The sequence below is a fragment of the Chanodichthys erythropterus genome, chromosome 14 (assembly GCF_024489055.1).
Source record: "Chanodichthys erythropterus isolate Z2021 chromosome 14, ASM2448905v1, whole genome shotgun sequence".
NCBI lineage: Eukaryota > Metazoa > Chordata > Actinopteri > Cypriniformes > Xenocyprididae > Chanodichthys > Chanodichthys erythropterus.
In genome coordinates, this window is record NC_090234.1 from 33,577,059 (window position 1) to 33,599,910 (window position 22,852).

At 37.6% G+C, this 22,852-nt stretch overlaps 1 protein-coding gene across 1 annotated transcript in view; it reads right to left on the bottom strand.

Moving 5' to 3' along the window:
• ncam2 (neural cell adhesion molecule 2) overlaps positions 1-22,852 on the bottom strand; it is a 128,358-nt gene that overhangs the window by 49,931 nt on the left and 55,575 nt on the right. Inside the window, exons 3-7 of the mRNA XM_067410282.1 lie at positions 21,313-21,387; positions 14,777-14,983; positions 8,711-8,854; positions 8,206-8,340; positions 1,944-2,061 (exon numbers count right to left, since the gene is read on the bottom strand). Coding sequence (XP_067266383.1) covers positions 1,944-2,061; positions 8,206-8,340; positions 8,711-8,854; positions 14,777-14,983; positions 21,313-21,387 — 679 coding nt within the window. The remainder of the gene's footprint in view (positions 1-1,943; positions 2,062-8,205; positions 8,341-8,710; positions 8,855-14,776; positions 14,984-21,312; positions 21,388-22,852) is intronic.

A 22,852-nucleotide genomic window follows, 5' to 3' on the forward strand; every position in this document is an offset into this window, starting at 1 on the left:
GCTTCAGATGACTTTGAATATAGGCAAGGCAAGACAATTTATTTGTATAGCACATTTCATACACAATGGTAATTCAAAATAAAATTATTAAAACTATTTGGAGAGAGAGATGTTTAATGTAACAAAATGTCAGTCATCGTGTGATAGCAAAATATAACTAGGCCTAGACTACTTGTTCTGAGCAGGTGTCAATGAACAGGCTGTAAAACTGTTGGCTAAGTTCAGACACAAACTGATGCTGATTATCTGATTATCTAACAGCAGTCAAGTTGTCAATGTTTGTGTCAAACAAGTTGTGAATTTGTTGTAACATTAAAACAGGAGATCATGAACGAGGATGATGTTGGCTGCGTCCGAAAACTGGAAAATGCTGCCTTCTGAGGAAACATTTCAAGGTAGTAAGGCATCAAGGCACGTCCGAATCCAATGTTAGCTTCACTTCCTGTCTCATGAGATACCTTCATCTGATCGATTTTTGAAGGAAGCATAGATGTATCCTTAGCTGCCTTTGATATCCCACAATCCTGTGCTTTCCATTCTGTGACAGTTGAGCTTAGAAAAATAAAGATGGCTTCCGAAAGTTGCGTTTGCTGCTCAGTTTGTGTATAAATGTGCGATTTTGATCAACATATTTCATTTTTGATATCATTTCTATCGAGAAATTACTACTGTAGTAATTAAATATTTGTTTAGTTCTCACCAAAGCTCGCGCTATATTGCTGCAGATCATTAAACTGTTACACTGCCTCAGAAGTCTGTCCGAAATCAATTTCGTGAGGTGCCTTCATGCACAAATGCTGCCGTACAAGTCATTCTCTTATAAGATAGCGAGGCAGCAAGACAGCTACCTAGGTTTTTGGACGCAGCCGGTGAATAATTCCAGGATATGCTTTTTTTTCATTGGTTGTTGCGTTAAATCTTACCCAGATACAATAGTGCTATTGTCTGATTGGCTATTGTGTAGCCTCTTTTTTTTTTTTTTTTGATTGGCTGATAAGTGGCAGGTTCGAGACGCGCTTGATTCCTTCCCGGTTCCAGAGAGAGCGGCCGGCGCGGCCAGATACATTTTGGGCGCTGCGGAATATTAAATATATGATAAATAGTTTTCTGCGTGAGAAATACAATGTGTGGCGGGAGTGCGTGACAAAAGACCGAAATGAGTGACTGTCACGCTCAATGCGTGACACTTGAGAGCCCTGTATTTAACACAAACAAATGCAATTAATAATCTGCCAGTCAACTAGAGATGTTCCGTTTGTTATAGGTATGTCTGTACCGCGAAATATTAAAAAACCCTCATTTTTCAATGACGCAGGAGTCGCATTTACAGGGGAATATCCGATCTGCCCGCTTACACTGCAGGCGCAAACGCACGTATCCGATTCATATCTGATTTATAACCACATATGAATGAGGCCTGAAACCGATCTGTGAAAATCGGAATCCATGCGCTTTTTTCCTGCTTACACGGTCGTGACTCATATCCGATCTGTGCCACATGGGAGGAAAAAATCGGAATTGGGTCACTTGAGCCGTGCAGTGTAAATGGGGCCTTTATGAACTTTTTGAAGCGTCAAAGTGGTAGTTGCATAGACTGTCAATGGAGGGACAGAATTATATCAGATTTCATTAAAAAATGTAGTATTTTGATATATGATTTGAAGATGAACGAAAGTCTTAAGGGTATGGAACGACATGAGGGCAAATAAATGATGACTGAATTTTTTCAGTTTTGGATGAACAACCTTGTCACTTCCACTCTCCCACAATCCTGTGTGACTATAATCCACAGGAGGCTCCTCCGCTAAGGGCAGAAAACTAACCCTTTAAACAATTACATACAGTAACATTATCAAAATGTCAAAATATCTGTTTTACTTCCATATAACTGAACATAAACCATCCATATGTTCTGAGTTTGCGGCGATGGTGATAAGTCATACCTGTGCCACGTAACATCGGGTTCAGGTGAGCCGTAGGCCCGGCAGGTGAAGGTCACAGATTCTCCATAGTCGGCAGTGGCGTTGAAGGACTGCTGCGGCACAGAGATGACTGGCGGAACTGTTTGACAGAGAAAAATATTGTATGGTGTTTTACTTATAAATTATGCAAATACACAAACTTTAACTTGTCATTTCTAATTTTTCAGTGTCAAATCTCTTGGCAGATTTTATGTATTTTCTCAAATGTTGAAGTCTCAACAAATACTTATTCAAATGACATATTCATTCACAAGCCATCAACATGTTCTCATGTTCAATTCCTGGGAAATGGTGGTTGACAGCATGTGGGACCCATTGTGCTAAATTAATGCCGAAATGCTTCTTTCTTGAGACCCAAGATCTGAATTCCTCCATTACAAAGCACGGTCATGCTGAAAACAGCTGTTTTAGAGTGTTTGACAGCACAATACTGTATTATCCAGTAATGCAGTGAGTTTTCATTTATATTCCAACACACACAGGCACAGCAGTTGATATAACTAACTCCTTATTCACTCACCTTCATCTCCAGCGCATACAGATCACCAACAACGTGATCACACTCAAAATGCCACCTCACAAGCCAGAAACAGAATTAATATATACATCAGCCACCCTCTCTGTCTGAATCAATATGTCCAGAGCAGTCCACTTAATTATATAGTGAAAGGTCAACAGAGAAAAAACCTCGGGTCAAAAAAGAGGTCAACCTGGATGACCTCAAACAAAATTCCACTAACAATCTCACAAAAGAATTTGGTTTTTCAGACTTTATATTCATGAGAAAAATTGACTTATCTTCGTAAAGTGACTGTTTACAGCTGAAAGTATATGTGTGTGTGTGTCTAATAAAGCTCTATATGTGTACTCCAAGGTCAGGCAGATAGCGATTTTCATTGGCACAGGCTATTATAGGTATGTGCAATGATTTGAGTGAGAATTTTTATATTTCCATCTCTGCAGAGAACTGGAAGGTGATAAAGTAATTTCAGACTGAACCTAACCCAATTTCGGCTCATTCAGAAATTACTCTGCCTTGCCCTTCAGAATGAGGTAATTCACCTGAGAGGGAACAGCATTCAAATAGTTTCAATAATAGGCAGCAATGTTCTTCGGCAAACTTCCTACACCGGTTTTTAAATACAGCATTTTTGTTCTCTTTTCCAATTTTCTGGTTTAGGGAATGGATGGAGCCAACCTGTCTGGAAAAAGGCATCATTTTGAGTTGTGACTGGTTTAAAGACATAACACAATTTAATGGAGTGTGCGCCAGGGTAAAAAGATTAGATTAAATGGATGTTTTATTCATGGTCACTTTCAGCCTGACTTGGCAGTATATTAACACATCGCTCTCATCCTCTATTAGAAATCATAAACGCACACACTATTTGCTTTTCCCCTTGCACATTATGGGTCATTCATTAGGTAAACCCAAACAGCTGACAGCCAAGTTCAAATTAATGCCACGATTGTTTTGCCATTTGCCATTTGTCTTCAGTGCATCGATGGCACACATTACTCCCGCAAGGGCACTTTGAAGAAGAAATAAGTGTGTTTTTGTTGATGAGATGACAGCCGTGGAGGTCCTGATGGGGATCATCATCATTACGGCTGGGGTTCAATCTCAAACCTCTATTCAAACCAGACTAGCTCAGCAAGCTTTGACCACTCTCCAGGGTTAAATAGTTCGAACCTTGGAGGCAGTCCTACAATTGAGCTGGTGGTAATGAGGGTGTCTGTGTGAGTGGGCAGCTCAAAGATCACACACGGGCCACTGCAGACTTGTCGGTTTTTATCTTTTCTCTGAATTTGATCATACAAATGTGCCTTTTTTCCCCCCATAGTTACAGCAATAGTTCACTTATCATACTGTTCCACACTTGACTTTCTGTCTTTTGTAAAACACTAGAACCAGAATAAAATTGACCCATATGACTTGTGCACTATATTACAAGTCTTCTGAAGTCGAATATTTGAGAAAGAAACAAAATTGAACATTGCTATTTCCTCTCATTAATTTATAAATGTGCCAAAGAGAACCAAAGTCGAGATTGATTCATTCATGAATCATAAATGATTTGTGGATGAATTATTCTTTTGAATCAAATCTTTTCACAAAAATCCGGTTCTGAAGTTCAACTCATTGACACAGCAGACAGCCCAATGGAGATAAAGCATGTCATCAACAACTTTAAAAGGTGCAATAAGTGATTTCTGAGAAACGCTGTTGAAAATGGATCGGGCCGAGCACTTGTAAGCAGTAGGGGGCATATACACTCATGATGTGGGAAGAGAAAGAGTGAATAAGAGGGAGATTTGAAGAAAGACTGTAGAAAGAGAAATGGCTGAGAGACATTACAAAAGAAGTCAGAGGAATATCATTGGAAAAAAGAGGGGTTATGATCAGGTAAGAACTTTAGGACCCGCATTAGTACACTCTAAAAAATGCTGGGTTGTTTCAACCCAAGTTTGGGTCAAAAATGGACAAACCCAACCACTGGGTTAAATTTTTAAATGCAGTTTTTTAACCCAACGGTTGGGTTTGTCAATATTTGACCCAAATTTGGGTTGAAACAACCCAGCATTTTTTAGAGTGTATTAGAAAAGTTTTCCAGCACCTGAAAACGGATGCTGAGGTTGTGTTGTTTCTGCTCCATATGTGAGTAACATTGGTTTTGCTATGATTCATCGAACCAAGATGTGATGTAAGTTATAGAAACAGGACAGTTTTGAGTGTCATTGTTTGTCTGGAGCTGGTGTGCTGTTGGTGACACCAACTCTTGCTTGTATTGTATATACTCTTGTGTACAGTACGTTCATATTTTGTTCATCTTTGTTGTTCATTCGTCATCCTCTCTTTTTCCGTGAAGCATGTTTGTGCATTTTGGGGGCGGAGCAATGAAGGGACCCCATGCTTGTTTGAATTGATTTCAAATATCAATAGTGTTTCTCAGAAATCGCTTACTGCATCTTGAATTTGTTCGGTATCTCACACAAAGTATGGCTTCAGAAGAGTTGGAATAAAGCACACAAGTTGTATAGACTATTTTTTCTTTTGTATTTTGCTATTTTTTTCTTGTCTTTTGTAATCTTAAAATATTCAGTCCCCATTTATTGTAACTGTATGGAAAAAAAGCAACAAGCACAGCCTTCAGAATATATATATATATATATATATATATATATATATATATATATATATATATATATATATATATATATTATATTATATTATATTATATTATATATATATATATATATATATATATATATATATATATATATATATATTTTTTTTTTTTTGTGTGTTATATAAAAGAAAGTCTGTCATGGGTTTGGAATGACGTGAAGGTGAGTAAATCATTAAAGGATTTTAATTTGTCAGTGAACTGTCCCTATACATTGGCATACACACACTGTGGACCTGTGGTAAGAGTCATAGAGGAAACACACACACACACACACACACACACACACACACACACACACTGCACAGCACTGGGCTGTCATGCACCGAAATGGTTCCAACAAGATTATCATTGACTTTCTTGCCAATCGATGCCTATTTTCCAAAGGCAGTAATCTAATTTAACCTATTCCCAGATACACATGCCCAACTGACACAGCTCTGCTAATGTGAGACACAATTGGGCATTAAGACATGAAATCAGGCCAGAAAACCATCTAACACAGAGTGAATTGACCTTTAGTATCAATAACTACATGCTTTCAAAGGCTAATAATTCAGTTATAAATAAAAATGACTATAAAGCAGTTCTTTTGAAGGACAGTAAGAAAACCTATGAGTCAGAAACTGGAGTAAATGACTACAAATATTAACAACAACAACAACAACAACAACAACAACAACTGTAGGAAAGAAAACCACTGAGCTCTCGTTAATATCTTAATTGTTCCTCTGAGACAATAGAGAGCAAAAAAGGTTTTCTGCTTCTTATATTTTTTTCTCATGGGAATAAAAAACAATAATCTCACCGGTGGCTCATTTAGATTTTCAGATGAGATCTCAACAATATTTCAAATTGTGCATAGATTGGCCGAGAAACCAAAGGCAATTGGAAATCAGTAATATTAATATGAAACATCTCATCAAAGCTCTTTGATAATTATCAAATTATTTGAACTACATTATAGTTCAAAGGTTTAGGATCAGTAAGATTTTTTTCATGGAAATCAATACTTTTATTCAGTAAGGACACATTAAAAATTGATCGTAAGTGACAAGATTTTGTTGTAACATTATTAATGCTTTATTTTAAATAAAGAAAAATCCTGAAAAAAAAAACATGCATCACAGTTTCCACAAAATATTAAGCAGTGCACCACTGAAAATAAGAAAAACCAACTCTTCTGAGTTTTGAAGAGCCATGAAAGAGCAACCTTTGAATTTCACTGATATATTTATGTACACAAATTATAGAGAAGTTCACATTTCTCAACATGTGAAAATGAAAATGTGACAACCGCAAACACAATATTACAAAATAATAAAAAATTCCAGTCATTCATGTATGCAAACTAATTAAATGAAAACTCCTTCAGAAACTTCTTGAACAGTTATTTTCATTTCATTTCTATTCATAACTATATTAATATACATACATCACGCAGGGGCCAAAGGAAAGCTAAGCTCTTTGCAGCTTTAGTCACGCATTAAAGCCACAACATTACAGATATTACAGAGACGCTGTTTAATATGTATGGCCTGGGCATTTCAAAGTCATCTCAAAGTGTCCAACAACACGTGTCCAGCAAATGCATCTAACTTTGAAAAGATCAAAACGTCACCTAGAGGACAAAGACATATTAATTTTGTATTCCCTATCTAACACTTATCTGACCGGGGGCTTCTGAACAGCCCCGCAGAGTGGCATTTATTTTATGTCTGCCTCTGATATGTGTTGTCATGTCGGCAGGATTATCGGTCATGCCTCATTGAGCACCATGATTGGATCAGCAAGGAAAATATCAGAAGTAAACTAAACAGACACCCGTTCATGTTCGCTATCATTGCATTAGACAAGGACACGCAGACGGGGTGATGTCACTGTGCCGTTTCTTTCCCATCAGAGCAAACAGGGCTAATGTCATTGCGATAACAGGATACACACACCTATCGTCTGAAAGATAGGGCTGGAATGACTTTATGTTTAAAGGTGCCATCGAACGTTTTTTTACAAGATGTAATATAAGTCTAAGGTGTCCCCTGAATGTGTCTGTGAATTTTCAGCTCAAAATACCCCATAGATTTTTTTTAAATGATTTTTTTAACTGCCCATTTTGGGGCATCATTAACTATGCACCGATTCAGGGCTACTGGCCCTTTAATTGCTCATGCTCTCTGCCCCCCCAGAGCTCTCGACTCTATCGTTGCATAAACAAAGTTCACACAGCTAATATAACCCATATAACCCAGGGCTCATGCAGCATGTCTAATCGCGTAAGTATAGTTTTTATTTGGATGTTTACATCTGATTCTGAATGAGTTTGATAGTGCTCCGTGGCTAAAGCTAACATTACACACTGTTGGAGAGATTTATAAAGAATGAAGTTGTGTTTATGAATTATACAGACTGCAAGTGTTTAAAAATGAAAAAAGCGTCTCCGTGAATACAGTAAGAAACAATGGTAACTTTAACCACATTTAACAGTACATTAGCAACATGCTAACGAAACATTTAGAAAGACAATTTACAAATATCACTAAAAATATCATGTTATCATGGATCATGTCAGTTATTATCGCTCCATCTGCCATTTTTCGCTATTGTGCTTGCTTGCTTACCTAATCTGATGGTTCAGCTGTGCACAGATCCAGACGTTTTGCCCTTGTGTAATGCCTTGAACATGAGCTGGCATATGCGAATATTGGGGGCGTACATATTAATGATCCCGACTGTTACGTAACGGTGTTATGTTGAGATTCGCCTGTTCTTCGGAGGTCTTTTAAACAAATGAGATTTATATAAGAAGGAGGAAACAATGGAGTTTGAGACTCACTGTATGTCATTTCCATGTACTGAACTCTTGTTATTCAACTATGCCGAGGTAAATTCAATTTTCAATTCGATGGCAATTTTCAATTAAATGAATACTTCACCCAAAAATTCAAATGATGAAAATAGTAAGTTTAATAATTAAACCAAAAGATCTCAAGAAAGACTACTGGATTCTACTGCTCCTCACAGCTTGTCAAACTCACCGTTAATTACTAGGATGATGTCCCGGAAGTCGATCTCTCCCCTGGCCTCGACTCTGGCCTCACAGCGATACACTCCTTCATCTGCTTTAGTTACTCTCTGGACTTGCAGATTGTTGTTTTGTAAGAGCTGAAACTCTGGAGGTACAAAATATTTGATGGTGTTAATGACAGGCTAATTTTGCCTTCAAAGGAGCTATATTTATTGCTGGCTGAAATCACATTTACATAAAACAGTATTTTTTTTTTTACCAACTCGCTTGTTAACACTTATCAACACTTGTCAACATTGAGTCATGAAAGGGAATAATATTTTAAAAGTCATACATTGAAATAAGGTCTTTACAATGACAATACTTTAGGCGTTAATTTATTCCTTCTGTCTTTCTCAAATTATATCCAGAGCAGCATGAACTCTACATTAACTTTCAACAATTCAAATGTTCACCGACATATCTATATTCTAGCAATTATCTTATTTTTTTATTTTTCATGGCAGGTTACTTACTCTCAGTATCTTCAATGATCTCCACGTTGTTGTAAAACCAGGAGACCACAGGCACGGGGGAGCTGGTGACATCACAGACCACTTCAGCCACATCGCCCTGTCGAAACTCCTGAGGAGACCTCACGTCTCTGAATGTCAGTTTCTCTGTGAATCAGGGAGGAGAAAAATTATGTAAAATGATACTTGTATATATACTAGCATTCAAAACTTCATTAAGATTTCTTTATTTGAAAGAAATTAATTCTTCTATTCAGCCTGGATGCATAAAATAGATCAAAAGTGTCAGTAAGTAAGACATTTATAATGTTACAAAAGATTTCTATTTCAAATAAATGCTGTTCTTTCATCAAAGAATGCTTAAAAATAATTTATATCACTGTTTCCACAAAAAAATATTACACAGCACTGTTTTTAAGAGTACCAATATGTAGAAATGTTAATGGGCACCAAATATTATGATAAAAGCATATTTTATCATACAAGCATTACTGTGATTTCTGAGGAATCATGTGACACAGAAGACTGGAGTAATGGCTGCTGAAAATTCAGCTTTGCCATCACAGAAATAAATTGCATTTTTAAATATATTAAAACATTTTAAATTGTAATAATATATCACAATATTACTGTTTTTACTGTATTTTGATCAAATAAATGCAGCCATGGTGAAACTTCTTTCAAAAGCAGTAAAAAAAATAAAAATAAAAAATCATACCAACCAATTTTTTTTTAGTGTATGTTCAATGCTACATGATGGCTCCGTCTAAAACGTAAGGAAGCTGCAGTGTTTTATATGAAGGTCCCTTCTAAGGACACTGGATTCAGAACGGCTTCCAAAGCACCATAATGCCAAATCTACTGATCAAGAACACATCTGAGTGAGCTTAAACAAGAAATCCTTGGTAGAAACAGTATCATAACAAACCAACCAACTGCCAAACGGCATGCACGAGATTGTGGGATATCATAGACATCAAAATAAATATCTTGGTCAGATTGAGGAATCACAGTAGACAAGATGTTATAGAAACACTGGAATTAAACCATACTTTCTCAGGATACTGCATAATACTGTTGGATACCCCCAACGGAACTACTGTAATAGTGCTAATATCCTAATGTATATATTACCTACTTATTTACCTGTCAGTTCTGCTTTTACTTGTGGTATTGTCTGTATTATTTACTGTTGTCTATTAGTCATCCTGATTGTCTATAAGTCCCTGTTGTTTCCTGAAGGAACTGTATTTGGTTTTTATCCATTGTGATTATCCATGTGATGACAATAAAGAAAAAATGACAATAAAGTTGACTTTGATCATTTGATAAAACAGCATTTTCAGGTTTAGAACACATCTGTATCTGTCTGAGCCATGGCTAGGTGGTTAGTGCACATGCTCTGATATGGCATCATGGTGCTTATGTAGAAGATGCAACTTTGATTCTACCTTAATTGTGACATTTCCTCTTCTTCTCTCTTCAATGAAATACAAAACACAAACAAACCAGCCTAATTAAGCTGGATACTGCTAATCATTCAGGATGGGTTTGTGTGTTGGGTGAAAGTTGTACAGATTTGATTTGTAACACTTAAAATCCTAGCTGTATGTAGATGAAAGAAACAACAGGAGGGCTTTGGAATCCTAGTTCAGACCCCCAGTGAGAAAACCAAAGAAAAATCAACGAAAAACAAGGGACATGTCAACATCCTCGTCTGCTTGTCATAAATCAGGTGTGCTTCTACATAGTCTCTGATTATTCAATATTCACAGCCACATTCTGACACACCAAACACACATTCTGTTTGTGTGGGAAGCTGTTGTAAACAGCTGCTACATTGCAGTATAAGAAAATGTGTCTTCAGAGGACTGAGAGATGCTGCACACCCTCATCAGCGTAGCAGCTCTGCGTATTGATCAGTGAGTCATGTCTGTTTACACACAGCTCCCACTGCTCTAAATTCAACTTCTAATGAAACATAGGCAAATGCCAAGCCTGGTACAAAGTCAGCCAGAGAAGCAAGCTTGTGAAATATCTCCTGAAAGTTTTGCAAGATCCACTAATTATACACACTGAGTATTAAAATATCATTCCTATACATTAAAAAAAAGAGCATCTGGTGAACATTTCATGTAGACTTGATTTACCCCTGTGCTTTAAGCCTTTGAAGTCAGTCCCTTTAAAGAGAGAGATTTCCTCACCCTTGCACCTTTTTCTTTTTTTTTTCTCACTTTGTCTGTGCTAAGGATCTCTCATTTTCAAACTCGTTCTTTATTACTTTGTCCCCATTCATTTCAAGAGTTTAACAAAGGAATTACAATGTGTTTCCGAAAGGAGAGTTCACTCAAAAATGAAAATTCTGTCATTATTTTCTCACCCTCATGTTGTTGTAAACCCGATTTGTTTCTTCTGTGGAACATGTAAAATATATTTTGGACTATGAGCAGGTTGCTCTTTTCCATCCAGTTACAATGAATTGGAAATTAAAGTCTTAAAGCTTTTAAAAGTATGAAAAAGCATAATAAAAATAGGAAATACTGACCTAATCTAAAGTGACAACTATTTACTCCTAATAACAATTAACTACTCCGCTACCACTGGTTTAAATACTGTATATCACTTATGTGGTTAATACGTTTTTAATAACTTCATTCTTTATAAATCTCTCCAACAGTGTAGCATTAGCCGTTAGCCACACATAGGCTACTATCAAACTCATTGAGAATCAAATGTAAACATCCAAATAAATACCATACTTACGCGATTAGACATGCTCCATGATGAACACTTTGTAAAGATCCATTTTGAGGGTTATATTAGCTGTGTGAACTTTGTTTATGCAGCAATAGAGTCGAGAGCTCTGGGGGGGTGGAGAGCATGAGCAATTAAAGGGGCTGCAGCCTGAATCGGTGCATAGTTAATGATGTCCCAAAATAGGCAGTTAAAAAAATTGTTTAAAAAACAATCTATGGGGTATTTTGAGCTGAAACTTCACAGACACATTCAGGGGACACCTTAGACTTATATTACATCTTGTAAAAAAGTGTTCGATAGCACCTTTAATCCCTTATTCTGCACAACCTTATTCTACATTTTTAATCCTACCCAATACCTAAACTTAACAACTACCTTAACAACTATTAATAAGCAGTAAATTAGGAGTTTATTGAGGGAAAAGTTGTAGTTAATAGTTTATATGTGTTCCCTATACTAAAGTGTTACCATTCATACTAAGTTATGATACTTTCTTTGGCATCTTTTTTATTATCTTGAAAGCTATACCTCATTTATTATAATTGAATAAAAAAACAGCAACCAGGACATTCTATAAAATTTCCCCTTTTTGTTCCACAGTAGAAAGTAAAGCCGAGTTCAGCCCCGATTTTGGCTCGCCGACAGGTTTTGAGAAATCGCCGACAAATGCCTGAAATCACAGGCAAATCGGTGCTCGTTCACGCGAGTGACAATCACGCAGTGTGAATGAGCAAAGACGTGATCTGAGAGAATCGCCGACGCCTGTGAGATATTTGGCATGCTAAATATCTGGACCTGTCGGCGATTCAAAATCCTGCTATGTGAAAAGAGTTCTGACTGAAAACTACATCGGCGATGACTGACAGCCAATGAGAGAGCAAGATACAGAGCAGCGGAGAGTTCGGGGAGGAGTTATAGACCACAATATCAGCAAGCATGGCTTCATTCACATAAACATTACAATTCTATCAAACAGAAACAAAGCACAAACATTTGCTTGACCATCCGCAACAGCAGCACATTGAAAAGTTATGTATTTAGCTCCAACTGTCATTGCAGAACACACAATCCTTGTACTTTGCGTCTCCCCAAACATTTCCTCCATATTCTTCTTTTCTTTGTATTGTTTTCGCTGCAAATCAGCGCACAGGCAATTCGTATTTTAAGCTTCATGCGGGCTACTATTTTTTAATAATAATCCCACCGTGTGTCTCAATCAGCTCCCTAGTTCAGTAGTCAGGGCACTGATCAGGGTATCAGCCACATTCACTTTCATTATATACTGATTCACTACCTAGGGAGCTAGGGAGCTGATTGAGACGCAGGGCCAGTCTCACGTGAGAACTCCGGTCTTGAACGCGTGATATCGCGTTGTTTCCTTATCAGGTCTCGCGTGTGTTTGGTTGTGAAACGTAGTTTGCGTGCCAGACAGAGTTGTCGGCGATTCTTCCTATTGTAAAGTCATGCAGTGTGAAACCTTCTGTCGCCGATCCATCGTGCAGTTTGAACACAGCAGCGACTGAATGCTGGCCAAGATAGTCATGCAGTGTGAAAAGAACAGTGACCCGACTACTTTGAAAATCGTGCAGTCTGAACTCGGCATAAGTTGTGCACTACTGCTTTAAATGCACCACTGTAAGACATATTCAATTTGGCTGTGACCACAACACAACTGTTCTCTCTTTCTTATAGTAAAGTCCTCCCCTATCCCTGTCATTTTTTTACCTCTCATTGCTGCTGGTTCTCTCCCTGTTGTGTGGCGGCAGCTGTCTCGTTGTTGGGGGAATTACATTTAGCTTTACATCAACAGATTTGTCAAACATCTTCGGATGGAACACGTCCATTTTCCCTGCATTGTGAGGCTTTTGGATGTCCTCTATTCACAGGGAAATCAAAACAGCTATTTCAATGGCTGCATTTCCAATGGCGGAAGGTTTTTTGTGCTAACACACATAATGTCCTTTTCTATGTAATGGATTCCTAAATAGTTGTGCCAAGATGTTGTTCCTTTGTAATTTGCATCAATATACAGTACTCTTGAATTGCTTTTATAGCCAAGACATGTAACAGCATGCTTCCTTTTAATACGCTGAATAAATCTCAATGTAAATGTATGATAATATGTATCGAAGTAAAAGTTTGCATCAAAACTAATCTCCAAAGAGAACAAATGACTACAGATGGAGGGTAACTGAATCTTTTTTTCTTTTTCTTGAGATGCATTTTTTTTTCTGAAATCTTTGTATTGATCTCACTTCCATAACTTTACTTGACCACCTGAAAACTCTGAAAATAAAAATAGAGCCAAAAAAAAAAAAGAGATCTAGGCATCTCTGATTGGTCTCTCAGCACAGATGTGAGTCTATGGACTCTGACAGTGATAGGATGTTGAAAGGGAGAGCATCCCCGCTGCTCAGAGACCACAGGCGTGCCAGGAAGCCTCGTATCCCCTGGGTGGATTTTGTGTGCAGAGTGCCATGAGCAGGTGGGAGAAAAAGCTGCTTACTTTTGATGCTGAAGAGCCCCACAGTGTTGAATCACAGGTGATTTAGAGAATAAATTCTCAAAACTCTATAAAACTGGTTCTTTCTCCGAACACAAGCATTATACAGTAAACACTAACTTTAAAGTTAAAAGATTTGTTGTGCTATGACTAACTGAGCTTCAGTGCTCATACAGACAATGTTCATGTTTAGCTCATGTCATTACCTGATCCTCACTTTGCTGTACAGCACCAAAAATATAGTTCAAAAGTTTGGGGTCAGTATGATTTTTATTTAATGCTCTAATTCACAACAAGGCTGCATTTATTTGATCAAAAACACAGTAAAAACAGATTTTGGATAAGAAACATTTCTTATCAATGTTGAAAATTGTCATGTTGAAAATGTCATGCTGCTAATTTTTTTTTTGGAAACGGTGATATATTTGTGATTCTTTGATGAATAGAGAGTTCAGATGTATACATCTAGACTAAAATTACAATACATATATACACTCAAAATGGATTTCTGCATAGTTAATTAAGATAATACTTAGATAATACAGTTACATTCTAGTTTTCTTTTTGAAAAATTTTCAAAGTTCTGTTGAAAAGTCATTTTCATTTTACATTCAAAATACTTTAAAACAGAGAAATTCATTAAAGGGTATTTTGTGCTTCTACATTATGGAACATTTTTTGTATTTTACCCCAAATCCACATTCATTTCTGATCCTATTTCATACGCATCTGCATATGTAAAGTTATAAAAACCAAGATGACAATAAAAAGTGTGTATGAGCAGATTTATTTGTGTGTTTGATACTCACGGTAGATCTCTAGCACCACAGTGGCCTCCTCTGTATGTCCCTGTGCGTCGCTGGCCTGGCACCGGTAGATGCCAGCATCTTCTATTTTGGCATTGTAGAGGGTGAGTCTGGAACGGATACCTTCATTGTGCAGGCCCACCCGCTGAGACGGGACCATCCGCTCCCCCTGCGGGTTATACCAGTCCAGATTCACAGGCTCCCCAATCACTACAAACACACACATAGTTATGGTCATAGTGCGGTACAGAATATAGTGTAGAGGACAACTTGACAATATTGCGCAGCATTTGATAAAGTGTAGGGATGCACGATATTGGGAAAAAATGGACATTGCAATATTTAATTTTCTTTCTGCGATATGTGGGGTGGGATGATTTTGGGAGTGCATCTGCATAATAATGATAATAATAATAATAATGATATTTATTGTCAGAATTATGATATGTTTCATTATGTTTTAGTTCGGTGCCTGTCTTTTGCCCCAGTTTCCCGTTGTGTCTGATTAGTTATCCCGATCGCCTGGTGTCTTGTTAATTACCTCATTAGTTCCTGTCTAGTTATATCCTGAGTTTCAGTCTGTTTCTTTGTTCGTTCTCATCTATGATATACTTGTTATGTTCTCCTGTGTTAGATTGTTTATTAAAATTGTCTTTTCTTGGACTATTCCTGTCGTGTGACTCATTCACCACAGCTACTGGTGCCCGAAGAATGGACTAAACAGTGTTTTTGCAATGTTTTTTCCCTTTTTTGTTCCCTTTTGTTTTTCATCCATGGACTTCCCTGCAGTTTAGATACTCTGCCTGGAGCAGGGTGACCATCTGCTGGAAGACCACACAAGGGACTTTTTACATCTAGCATGACATTACCTGGACCGCTCACTCTGTGTCTTTTACCACGGTCTAAGGCAAGAATTCCAGCGGATGGAACCAGGGATAACTTTGCCGCATTTGTGGAGTGGGTGCTGGTAAATACCAACTCCCTGTTTACCATCGGCCTGGAAGAGGACCAGACCAGCCCCACTCCACATGCAGAGATCAGCCATGCACCACCGACAACCGGCATTGTGGAGACACGAGAGCCCACCACAGATAAACGAGATTGGCCTGCTGCAATGAACGAGCCCTAGCCCGCTATGAGGATGGAGAGTAACATCGTCCCAGGAGCCAGATCAACACGGAGAGTCTGACCAGGTGCATGAGCCCGTAACACCGTGCATCACAGAGGGAGTGTTAAAGGGCAGGTTCATCCCAAAATGAACTTTCTGTCATTAATTACTCACCCTTATGTCATTCCACACCTGTAAGACCTTCGTTCATCTTTGGAACACAGATTAAGATATTTTGATGAAATCTGAGAGTTTTTTTATCCTCCATTGAAAGCAACGAAATTAAAAATTAAAAGTAGTAAAAACATAATTAAAATAGTCAATGAGACTACAGTGGTTCAACCTTAATGTTAGTGATGAGAATACTTTTTGTGTGCAAAAACAAAACAAAAATAATGACTTTATTCAACAAATTCGTCTCTCCTCTGTCATTCTGCTGCGCTATTTTCGTTGTAGTGCTTCCAGGTTCTACATCTGAACGGAGGCTCCATATTGGCCAACGCCTGTTCATGTGTGCAGCATGAGGAAAGTGTGTGATGCAGGAGCCAGCCAATAATAAGCCAGGGTTCTGCCGTAAACACGTAAACACAGCACTGCACCAACTGCGTAACAGACTGACAGGGAAGAAAAAAAAAATGTTGAATAAAGTCATTATTTTTGTTAGTTTTTTTGCGCACAAAAAGGTTTCTCGTCGCTTCATAACATTAAGGTTGAGCCTCTGTAGTCACGTTGACTGTTTTAACAATGTTTTTACTACTTTTCTGGACATTGAATATGGTAATTTCATTGCTTTCAATGGAGAATTACAAAAAAAAAAAAACTCTCGGATTTCATCAAAATATCCTAATTTCTGTTCCTAAGATGAACGAAGGTCTTACGGTGTGGAATGACATGAGGGTGAGTTATTAATGACAGAAATTTCATTTCTGGGTGAACTAACAAGGGCTAGGAGTAAAGCCCTGCCCACAACCCCACCACTGTGGATGTGATGGACATGGCCTCTGGAAACTATTTAGAGGAATTTATGGAGCTGTTTGAGGGGTAAATTCCCTGTTTCTCCTGCCCAGCCCTGAACTTCCTGTCTCTCTGCAGGTTCCGCTCAGTCCCTGGTCACCTGTGATCCCTCCCAGGCTCCCTTTCCTGCCTCCTCTGACAGCCAGTTCCTCAGCCCTGCCTCCACAGGTTCCATTCAGCCTCTCTGGATCTCCTACACCATCAGTTGCGGATATGCCTCAGAGCCTCAAGTCACCAGCTTCTCCCAGTATGGAGGATCACCTGGGTCTACCTTCAGCCTCAGTACCCATCGACCCACAGCGGCCTGTCAACCTGACGGTTCCACCTTGGATCCTCCCTCCCTCGGCTCTACCAGAAACCATCGTCCTGACAGCTCCAACTGGTTCCCTTGTCCCACTGGCTCCACCTTGGTCAGACATCGTCCTGCCTACAGCTTCGGCTCCATCCCCCCAGCTCCACCACCATCCTTGGTCCCACCGGCTCCGCCTCAGTCCTCTGGTTCCCTGAGTCCACCTCGGACACTCATCCCTGTGGCTTCACCCCGGTCTCCAGTGCCAGCAGTGTCGCGTGGGCTGTTCGGTTCATCTGCTACACCTGGCTCTCCATCTCCAGTGGCAATGTCTCCATCGGCCATCCCAAGGGTGGGGCCTGCTAAGTCTACACCATGGCACTTTCCTCCCTCATGAGCAGAGACTGTTTTTGACCAATTCAATACGACTAAAATAATATTATTAATAATTGTAATTAATTATTATTATTATTAAATAAAAAATGAAAAATATGAAATATTTAATAATACTGTAATAATGTACTGATGTGTAATAATAATGTACTTTTAATGTACTGTAAAAAAGAATTTTATTTTACTGTAAAATTACAATACTAATATTTTCATCTCATTTTCAAATGGTAAACCATCAAGCTTTCATTCTGACGAGTTGCCAGCAAATAAAAATATGTGCTGCCGGTTTCAGAATGAAATGGCACTGTATGGTCTTAAGCCTCAGGTAATGGCATACACTCTCTCTTTGTCTCTCAAACACACACACTGCAATAACGTGCTTTGTCCTGCAGAGTCCGGCTGGCCAAACCCACATTTGGTACCAATGTGCTTGGTGCTGTAAATCCTGCTTTGCTGGAAGGTCATAAAAAGCATCAGCATGGTGCAGCACTTCTCCGCTCAAAGGATCAATCAGCTGCACAACGGGGGCCTTCGGCTGCACTACGGGGGAGCGTGAGACTGCGGCTCAAGGCAGACGGGCAGGCCGAGGATGCAACCGGCTCTGTGATGTAGCTCTGCCAGGGGAGAGATGCTGAGAGTGGGCAGGGGGTTATCAGCGAAGGAGCAGAGGCTGATCTGTGGGATGTGTGGGGTTCAAGGAGAGGACATGGCAGCAACCGGCAGAAGCTGGACCACGGAGGAGTCGCCGAAGGGGTTGGGATGACATGTTAGAGGTTGAAGGGCTCAGGGACAGAGCTTAGTGCACTTTGCTGGTCACGTTCAATTGTCTTCGCTTGTGAACGAAGCTTAGTTTAGTTTGGGAAGTGAAATAATTATTGTATGGCATAGTGGTTAAAGATCTAGGCTGGCAGCCAAAAGATTGTAGGTTCAAGCTTTGCAAGGGGGATCAATGAGCTATCAACACTGTGAGTAAGACACTTAACCCACTTGTCCCAGTAAAACGAGTATTGTCAGTCACTGTTAAGACTGCATGATATTGCATAAAACATAAAACTATTTTTACAAAGATAAAAAAATGACTTTTTTGTTAACTCAGACTTTTTTTAGAGAGTGATCTGGGAAAAAAAGAAAAGAAAAATGTGAGTGAAAATGTGAGTGTTCATAGGTCAAATTGCCAATTTTGACAAATGTAATGTTTATAAAATAATATGATTGTTAGTTGTTATTTAAACAACTAAAAACAAACAAACAAACAAAAACAACAAAATACTAAAATTTTAAACAAATTAAGGAATATATTACAATAAACTATTGTTATATTGTACACTATTGCACTGTAAAATACATATAAAATATATGGAAGCTTGTTTCTGCCACAGAATAATAATAATAAAAAAAAAAGGCAATTGCAACTTTTTCATCTCAGAATTGCAAGATATAAACATTAATTGTGAGAGTTATGAAGCCCAATTCTGAGGGGAAAACGTTAGCTCACGTCTGACACTTTCTTGCAATTCTGACTTCATATCTCAGAATTGTTAGTTTATATTTCACAATTCTGACTTTATTACACATAATTGTGAGTTTATATCATGCAATTCAAAAACAAAAAGTCAGAATTGCAAGATGCTTCTGTACTATCACGAACTGCACTTGTATAAATGAACAATGTGCTGCGCTTCACTCTTAAATGGTACAGCATATATTTTGTTAAATCACAACCTTTGTGACATGATTATTGCATTAATCCATTTGACAATATCAGTTTTATTTCATTATGTTGTGAGGCTCTAATAAATGACCACTACTAGCAAGGATGTGACTAGATCTAGACTGAGCCTATGATCAGTTTTAGACATCAAAGACACTGTATACTGCCACTGTGACCTGTTTATGTTTTCAATTTCAGTATGTACTGAACTAGCTGTTTGCTCAAAATAGGCTTGCACAAAAAATTATAAGTCTTTTAATCATTTTTCTACACTTATCCACCATTATGTGCAACATTTACTTTCCTGGAGCTAATTTTTTCCAAAATATGCAGCACCCAAATTAAAGAGTTTATCTGTCTTACTGTAAGCCAAAAATAGAACTTTATAAATACATCAAAGCAATATAATTTCACTTACATACCCTGCATATCCCAAAGCTATTTTAAAGGCAAGCATGCTGGTTTGCCTCAGCTAGTTGACCTGAAGGTCTGCAGGGTATGTGTGCACCCTTCATATCTCCAGACACATACCAGGTGTGCTAACCACCCGCAATCTGGCCGGCGTCCAGCAGGGGTCAGCATGCATCACCCTGTTTACAGCATGCTGTCAGGTAGTGCCTGGAGCTCACGCACCAAAGCCCTGCAACCTGACTACAGCAGCTCAGCCATGTGGAAAAGAAAAACAGCACCCAGCTTCATCACAAAACCTGCCCAACATAATCTACCCCTGTGCACATGGATATCCATACTCATTTCCTCCAGTACACTGTCCAAACACAACCTTGCCTGGAGTGTGCAAGAAGAAACAGGCTTAGGAGCTGCAGTTTACAGAAAACACTTAACTGGTCTTGAATGATAAGTAACTTTGAGCAAGGGAAATGTGTTGATTTGTAGTGTTTAGACTACAGATTTTGTAATGGCAAGGACTCCCAAACATGACATTACCATTTATATGTATTAAGGTGTGTTTATACTCTGTGAGAAAAATATTAAGTGTGTGTGTGTGTGTTACACTGTATGTGTACACTACCATTCAAAAATTTGGGTCACTAATGTATATTTTTTTAAAATGTTTTTAAAATAAGTCTTTCGAAATACTTTAAATGCACCAAAGCTGCGTTTATTCGAATAAAAATACAGTAAAAACAGTAATATTGTGAAATATTTTTACAGTTTAATATAATTGTTTTCTATTCTAATAGATTTTAAAATGTAATTTATTTCTGTGATGGCAAAGCTGAATTTTCAGCAGCCGTTACTCCATCTTCAGTGTCACATGATCCATTCTAATATACTGATTTTGGTGAGCATGAAAAAAAAAAATCTTATTATGTTGTGCTGCTTAATTTTTATTTTAGAAATGGAAATAGATTTTGATGTTTAGAAAGTTCAAAAGAACATTTAATTGATTTGAAATATTTTGTAAAAATATAAATCCTTTTAAAATCAATTTAATATGTCTTGCTTAATACAAGTATTAATTAAAAAAAAAAATAATAATAATAATAAAAAACTTAACGACCATGAAGTTTTAAAAATTAGTGTGTGTGTAAATGTTTTATTTTTTTATTTTTACTATTACAAACTATGTCTGTCAATGTAATGAAATTTTTATTTTATTTTTATTTTGACTACAATAATATCAACTTCAGTAAATGTGATAAACATAACAAAATAAACAATTTAATTGTTTAATTGGTAATGTTGACAGCCCTTAAAAATAATATTTGGTAAAATTCCCTCAAAGCAACCTATTGCCACCCCCCCGATCCACCTCTATAAAACAATCAATATAAAAACAGCTGTCAGTCCAAGAAAAAAATATTAAAAAATACACACACAATCAACAAGAAAGCCTTAGTCTTTGTATTCAATACTGCTTAGACAGGAGACGTTATTTAAGCCATTCAACCTAAATAAACGACTACTCGAGTCAGCACTACGTAAATTGTGTGCATTTATGCATCTGTCTCATATACATCAGTGTCAGACACATGATCAGGAGGTGCTGCGAGAGATCTGACCTGTGCATGTGAAGAACTTGGACTCTCCAACACTCAGCTCCACCTTTTTTAGCGAGATTGACACCTGGAGGACACCTGGAAAACAAAGACAATGAGACAGAGAGAGATGAGAGAGAGGTAGCAATCAAAAATTCAGCGCACGAACTGCAGGTACAACAAGAGTGCTTCACATGTTCCTGCCACAGAAATCACACCAAACCACAGGCGGCACAAAAAAACTGTCTTTGCAAGCGGGAGAGATGAGAGGGTACAGCGAGACTTCTATAAGCCCCCTCCCAATCACTTCAATCAGGCTAGCCAGCCTGGAACATCTAGCACCTGGTACAAAAAAAGTGAGGAAAAGAAAAGGACACAAGACAGACAAAGCTTTGATCTGCCTTTTTTCTTTATATATATATATATGTGGTCTGTTCTTGCATTGCATTTCACTTTTAGTGAGGAATCCACTAAGAATGAACTGCACCCGCTTGTAGAGTTATTTATTTGTAGGCTTTTTCTGCGTTGTTTTAGCATGCGATTCACGAATTTATAGAGTTTAACATGAACACTAGCAGAATTTCCAAGCTGCTCTTTTCCACACAATGAAATTAAATGATGACAACTTGGAGTGCCATATACAGTCAAACCAAAATTTATTCAGATACCTTGAACATTTTATTCATTAATACAGTTTATTCACTATAGTTTAAAAAATGGTAATAAAATATGACAAGATCTCAGGGTTAAACTGTATCAGAAAATATTAATCTTAATTATGTCAGATAACACTTAAGCAAAACATGGTCATGTCAAAGTGTCTGAATAATTTTTGGTTCCAAATTTATCAATTTTACTGGTAGTCCACTGTATGAAGAATTTTAGACATATTTATAATATGTCACAGTTTACTTTATTTTGCTATCCTTACTTACATAAATGAACTAGTGTTCTGCACCCACTAGTTAAAAAAATATCAAAAATGTCTGAATAATGTTTGGTTTGACTATATATATGAACAAATTGTTCATATTTAGTTTTTCTGCGATATATACTGTGATATGAAAAAAAAATGGTGAATTGAATAACTCTATTTGGAAAGAATTAATCATTCTAGGATGATTGGGTGATTTTGTAGGTGAGTAAATATGCATATAAAATAATTACATATCACAAATTACAAGTATAAATAAATATAATAGAACAAAGATACAAATTAAATAAAAAGTGCTTTATATTTTTCAGGTAACTCTAACAGTATTCAGGTACAGAAATTGAAAAATCAAATGTAAAGTAACACTGCAGAGTCTTCACTGTATAAATGAAATATAATTAATGTGTTAAAACTACAAAAGTGATTTTTCTCTTTGTCTTTTGTTTAACATTTAAGACAGCAGGAATATTAGGCTGCTGTCACTTTAAGGCCGAATGAGCGGATCCAAAATACTGTTACACATCTGGTTTTCTTTCTCAATTGTCTAGTTGTTTTACATGCATTTTGATAATCTTTTGAATGCATGTGTCCGTTTAGGCACAAATAGATGCGGAAGAGAATGGCATTCGG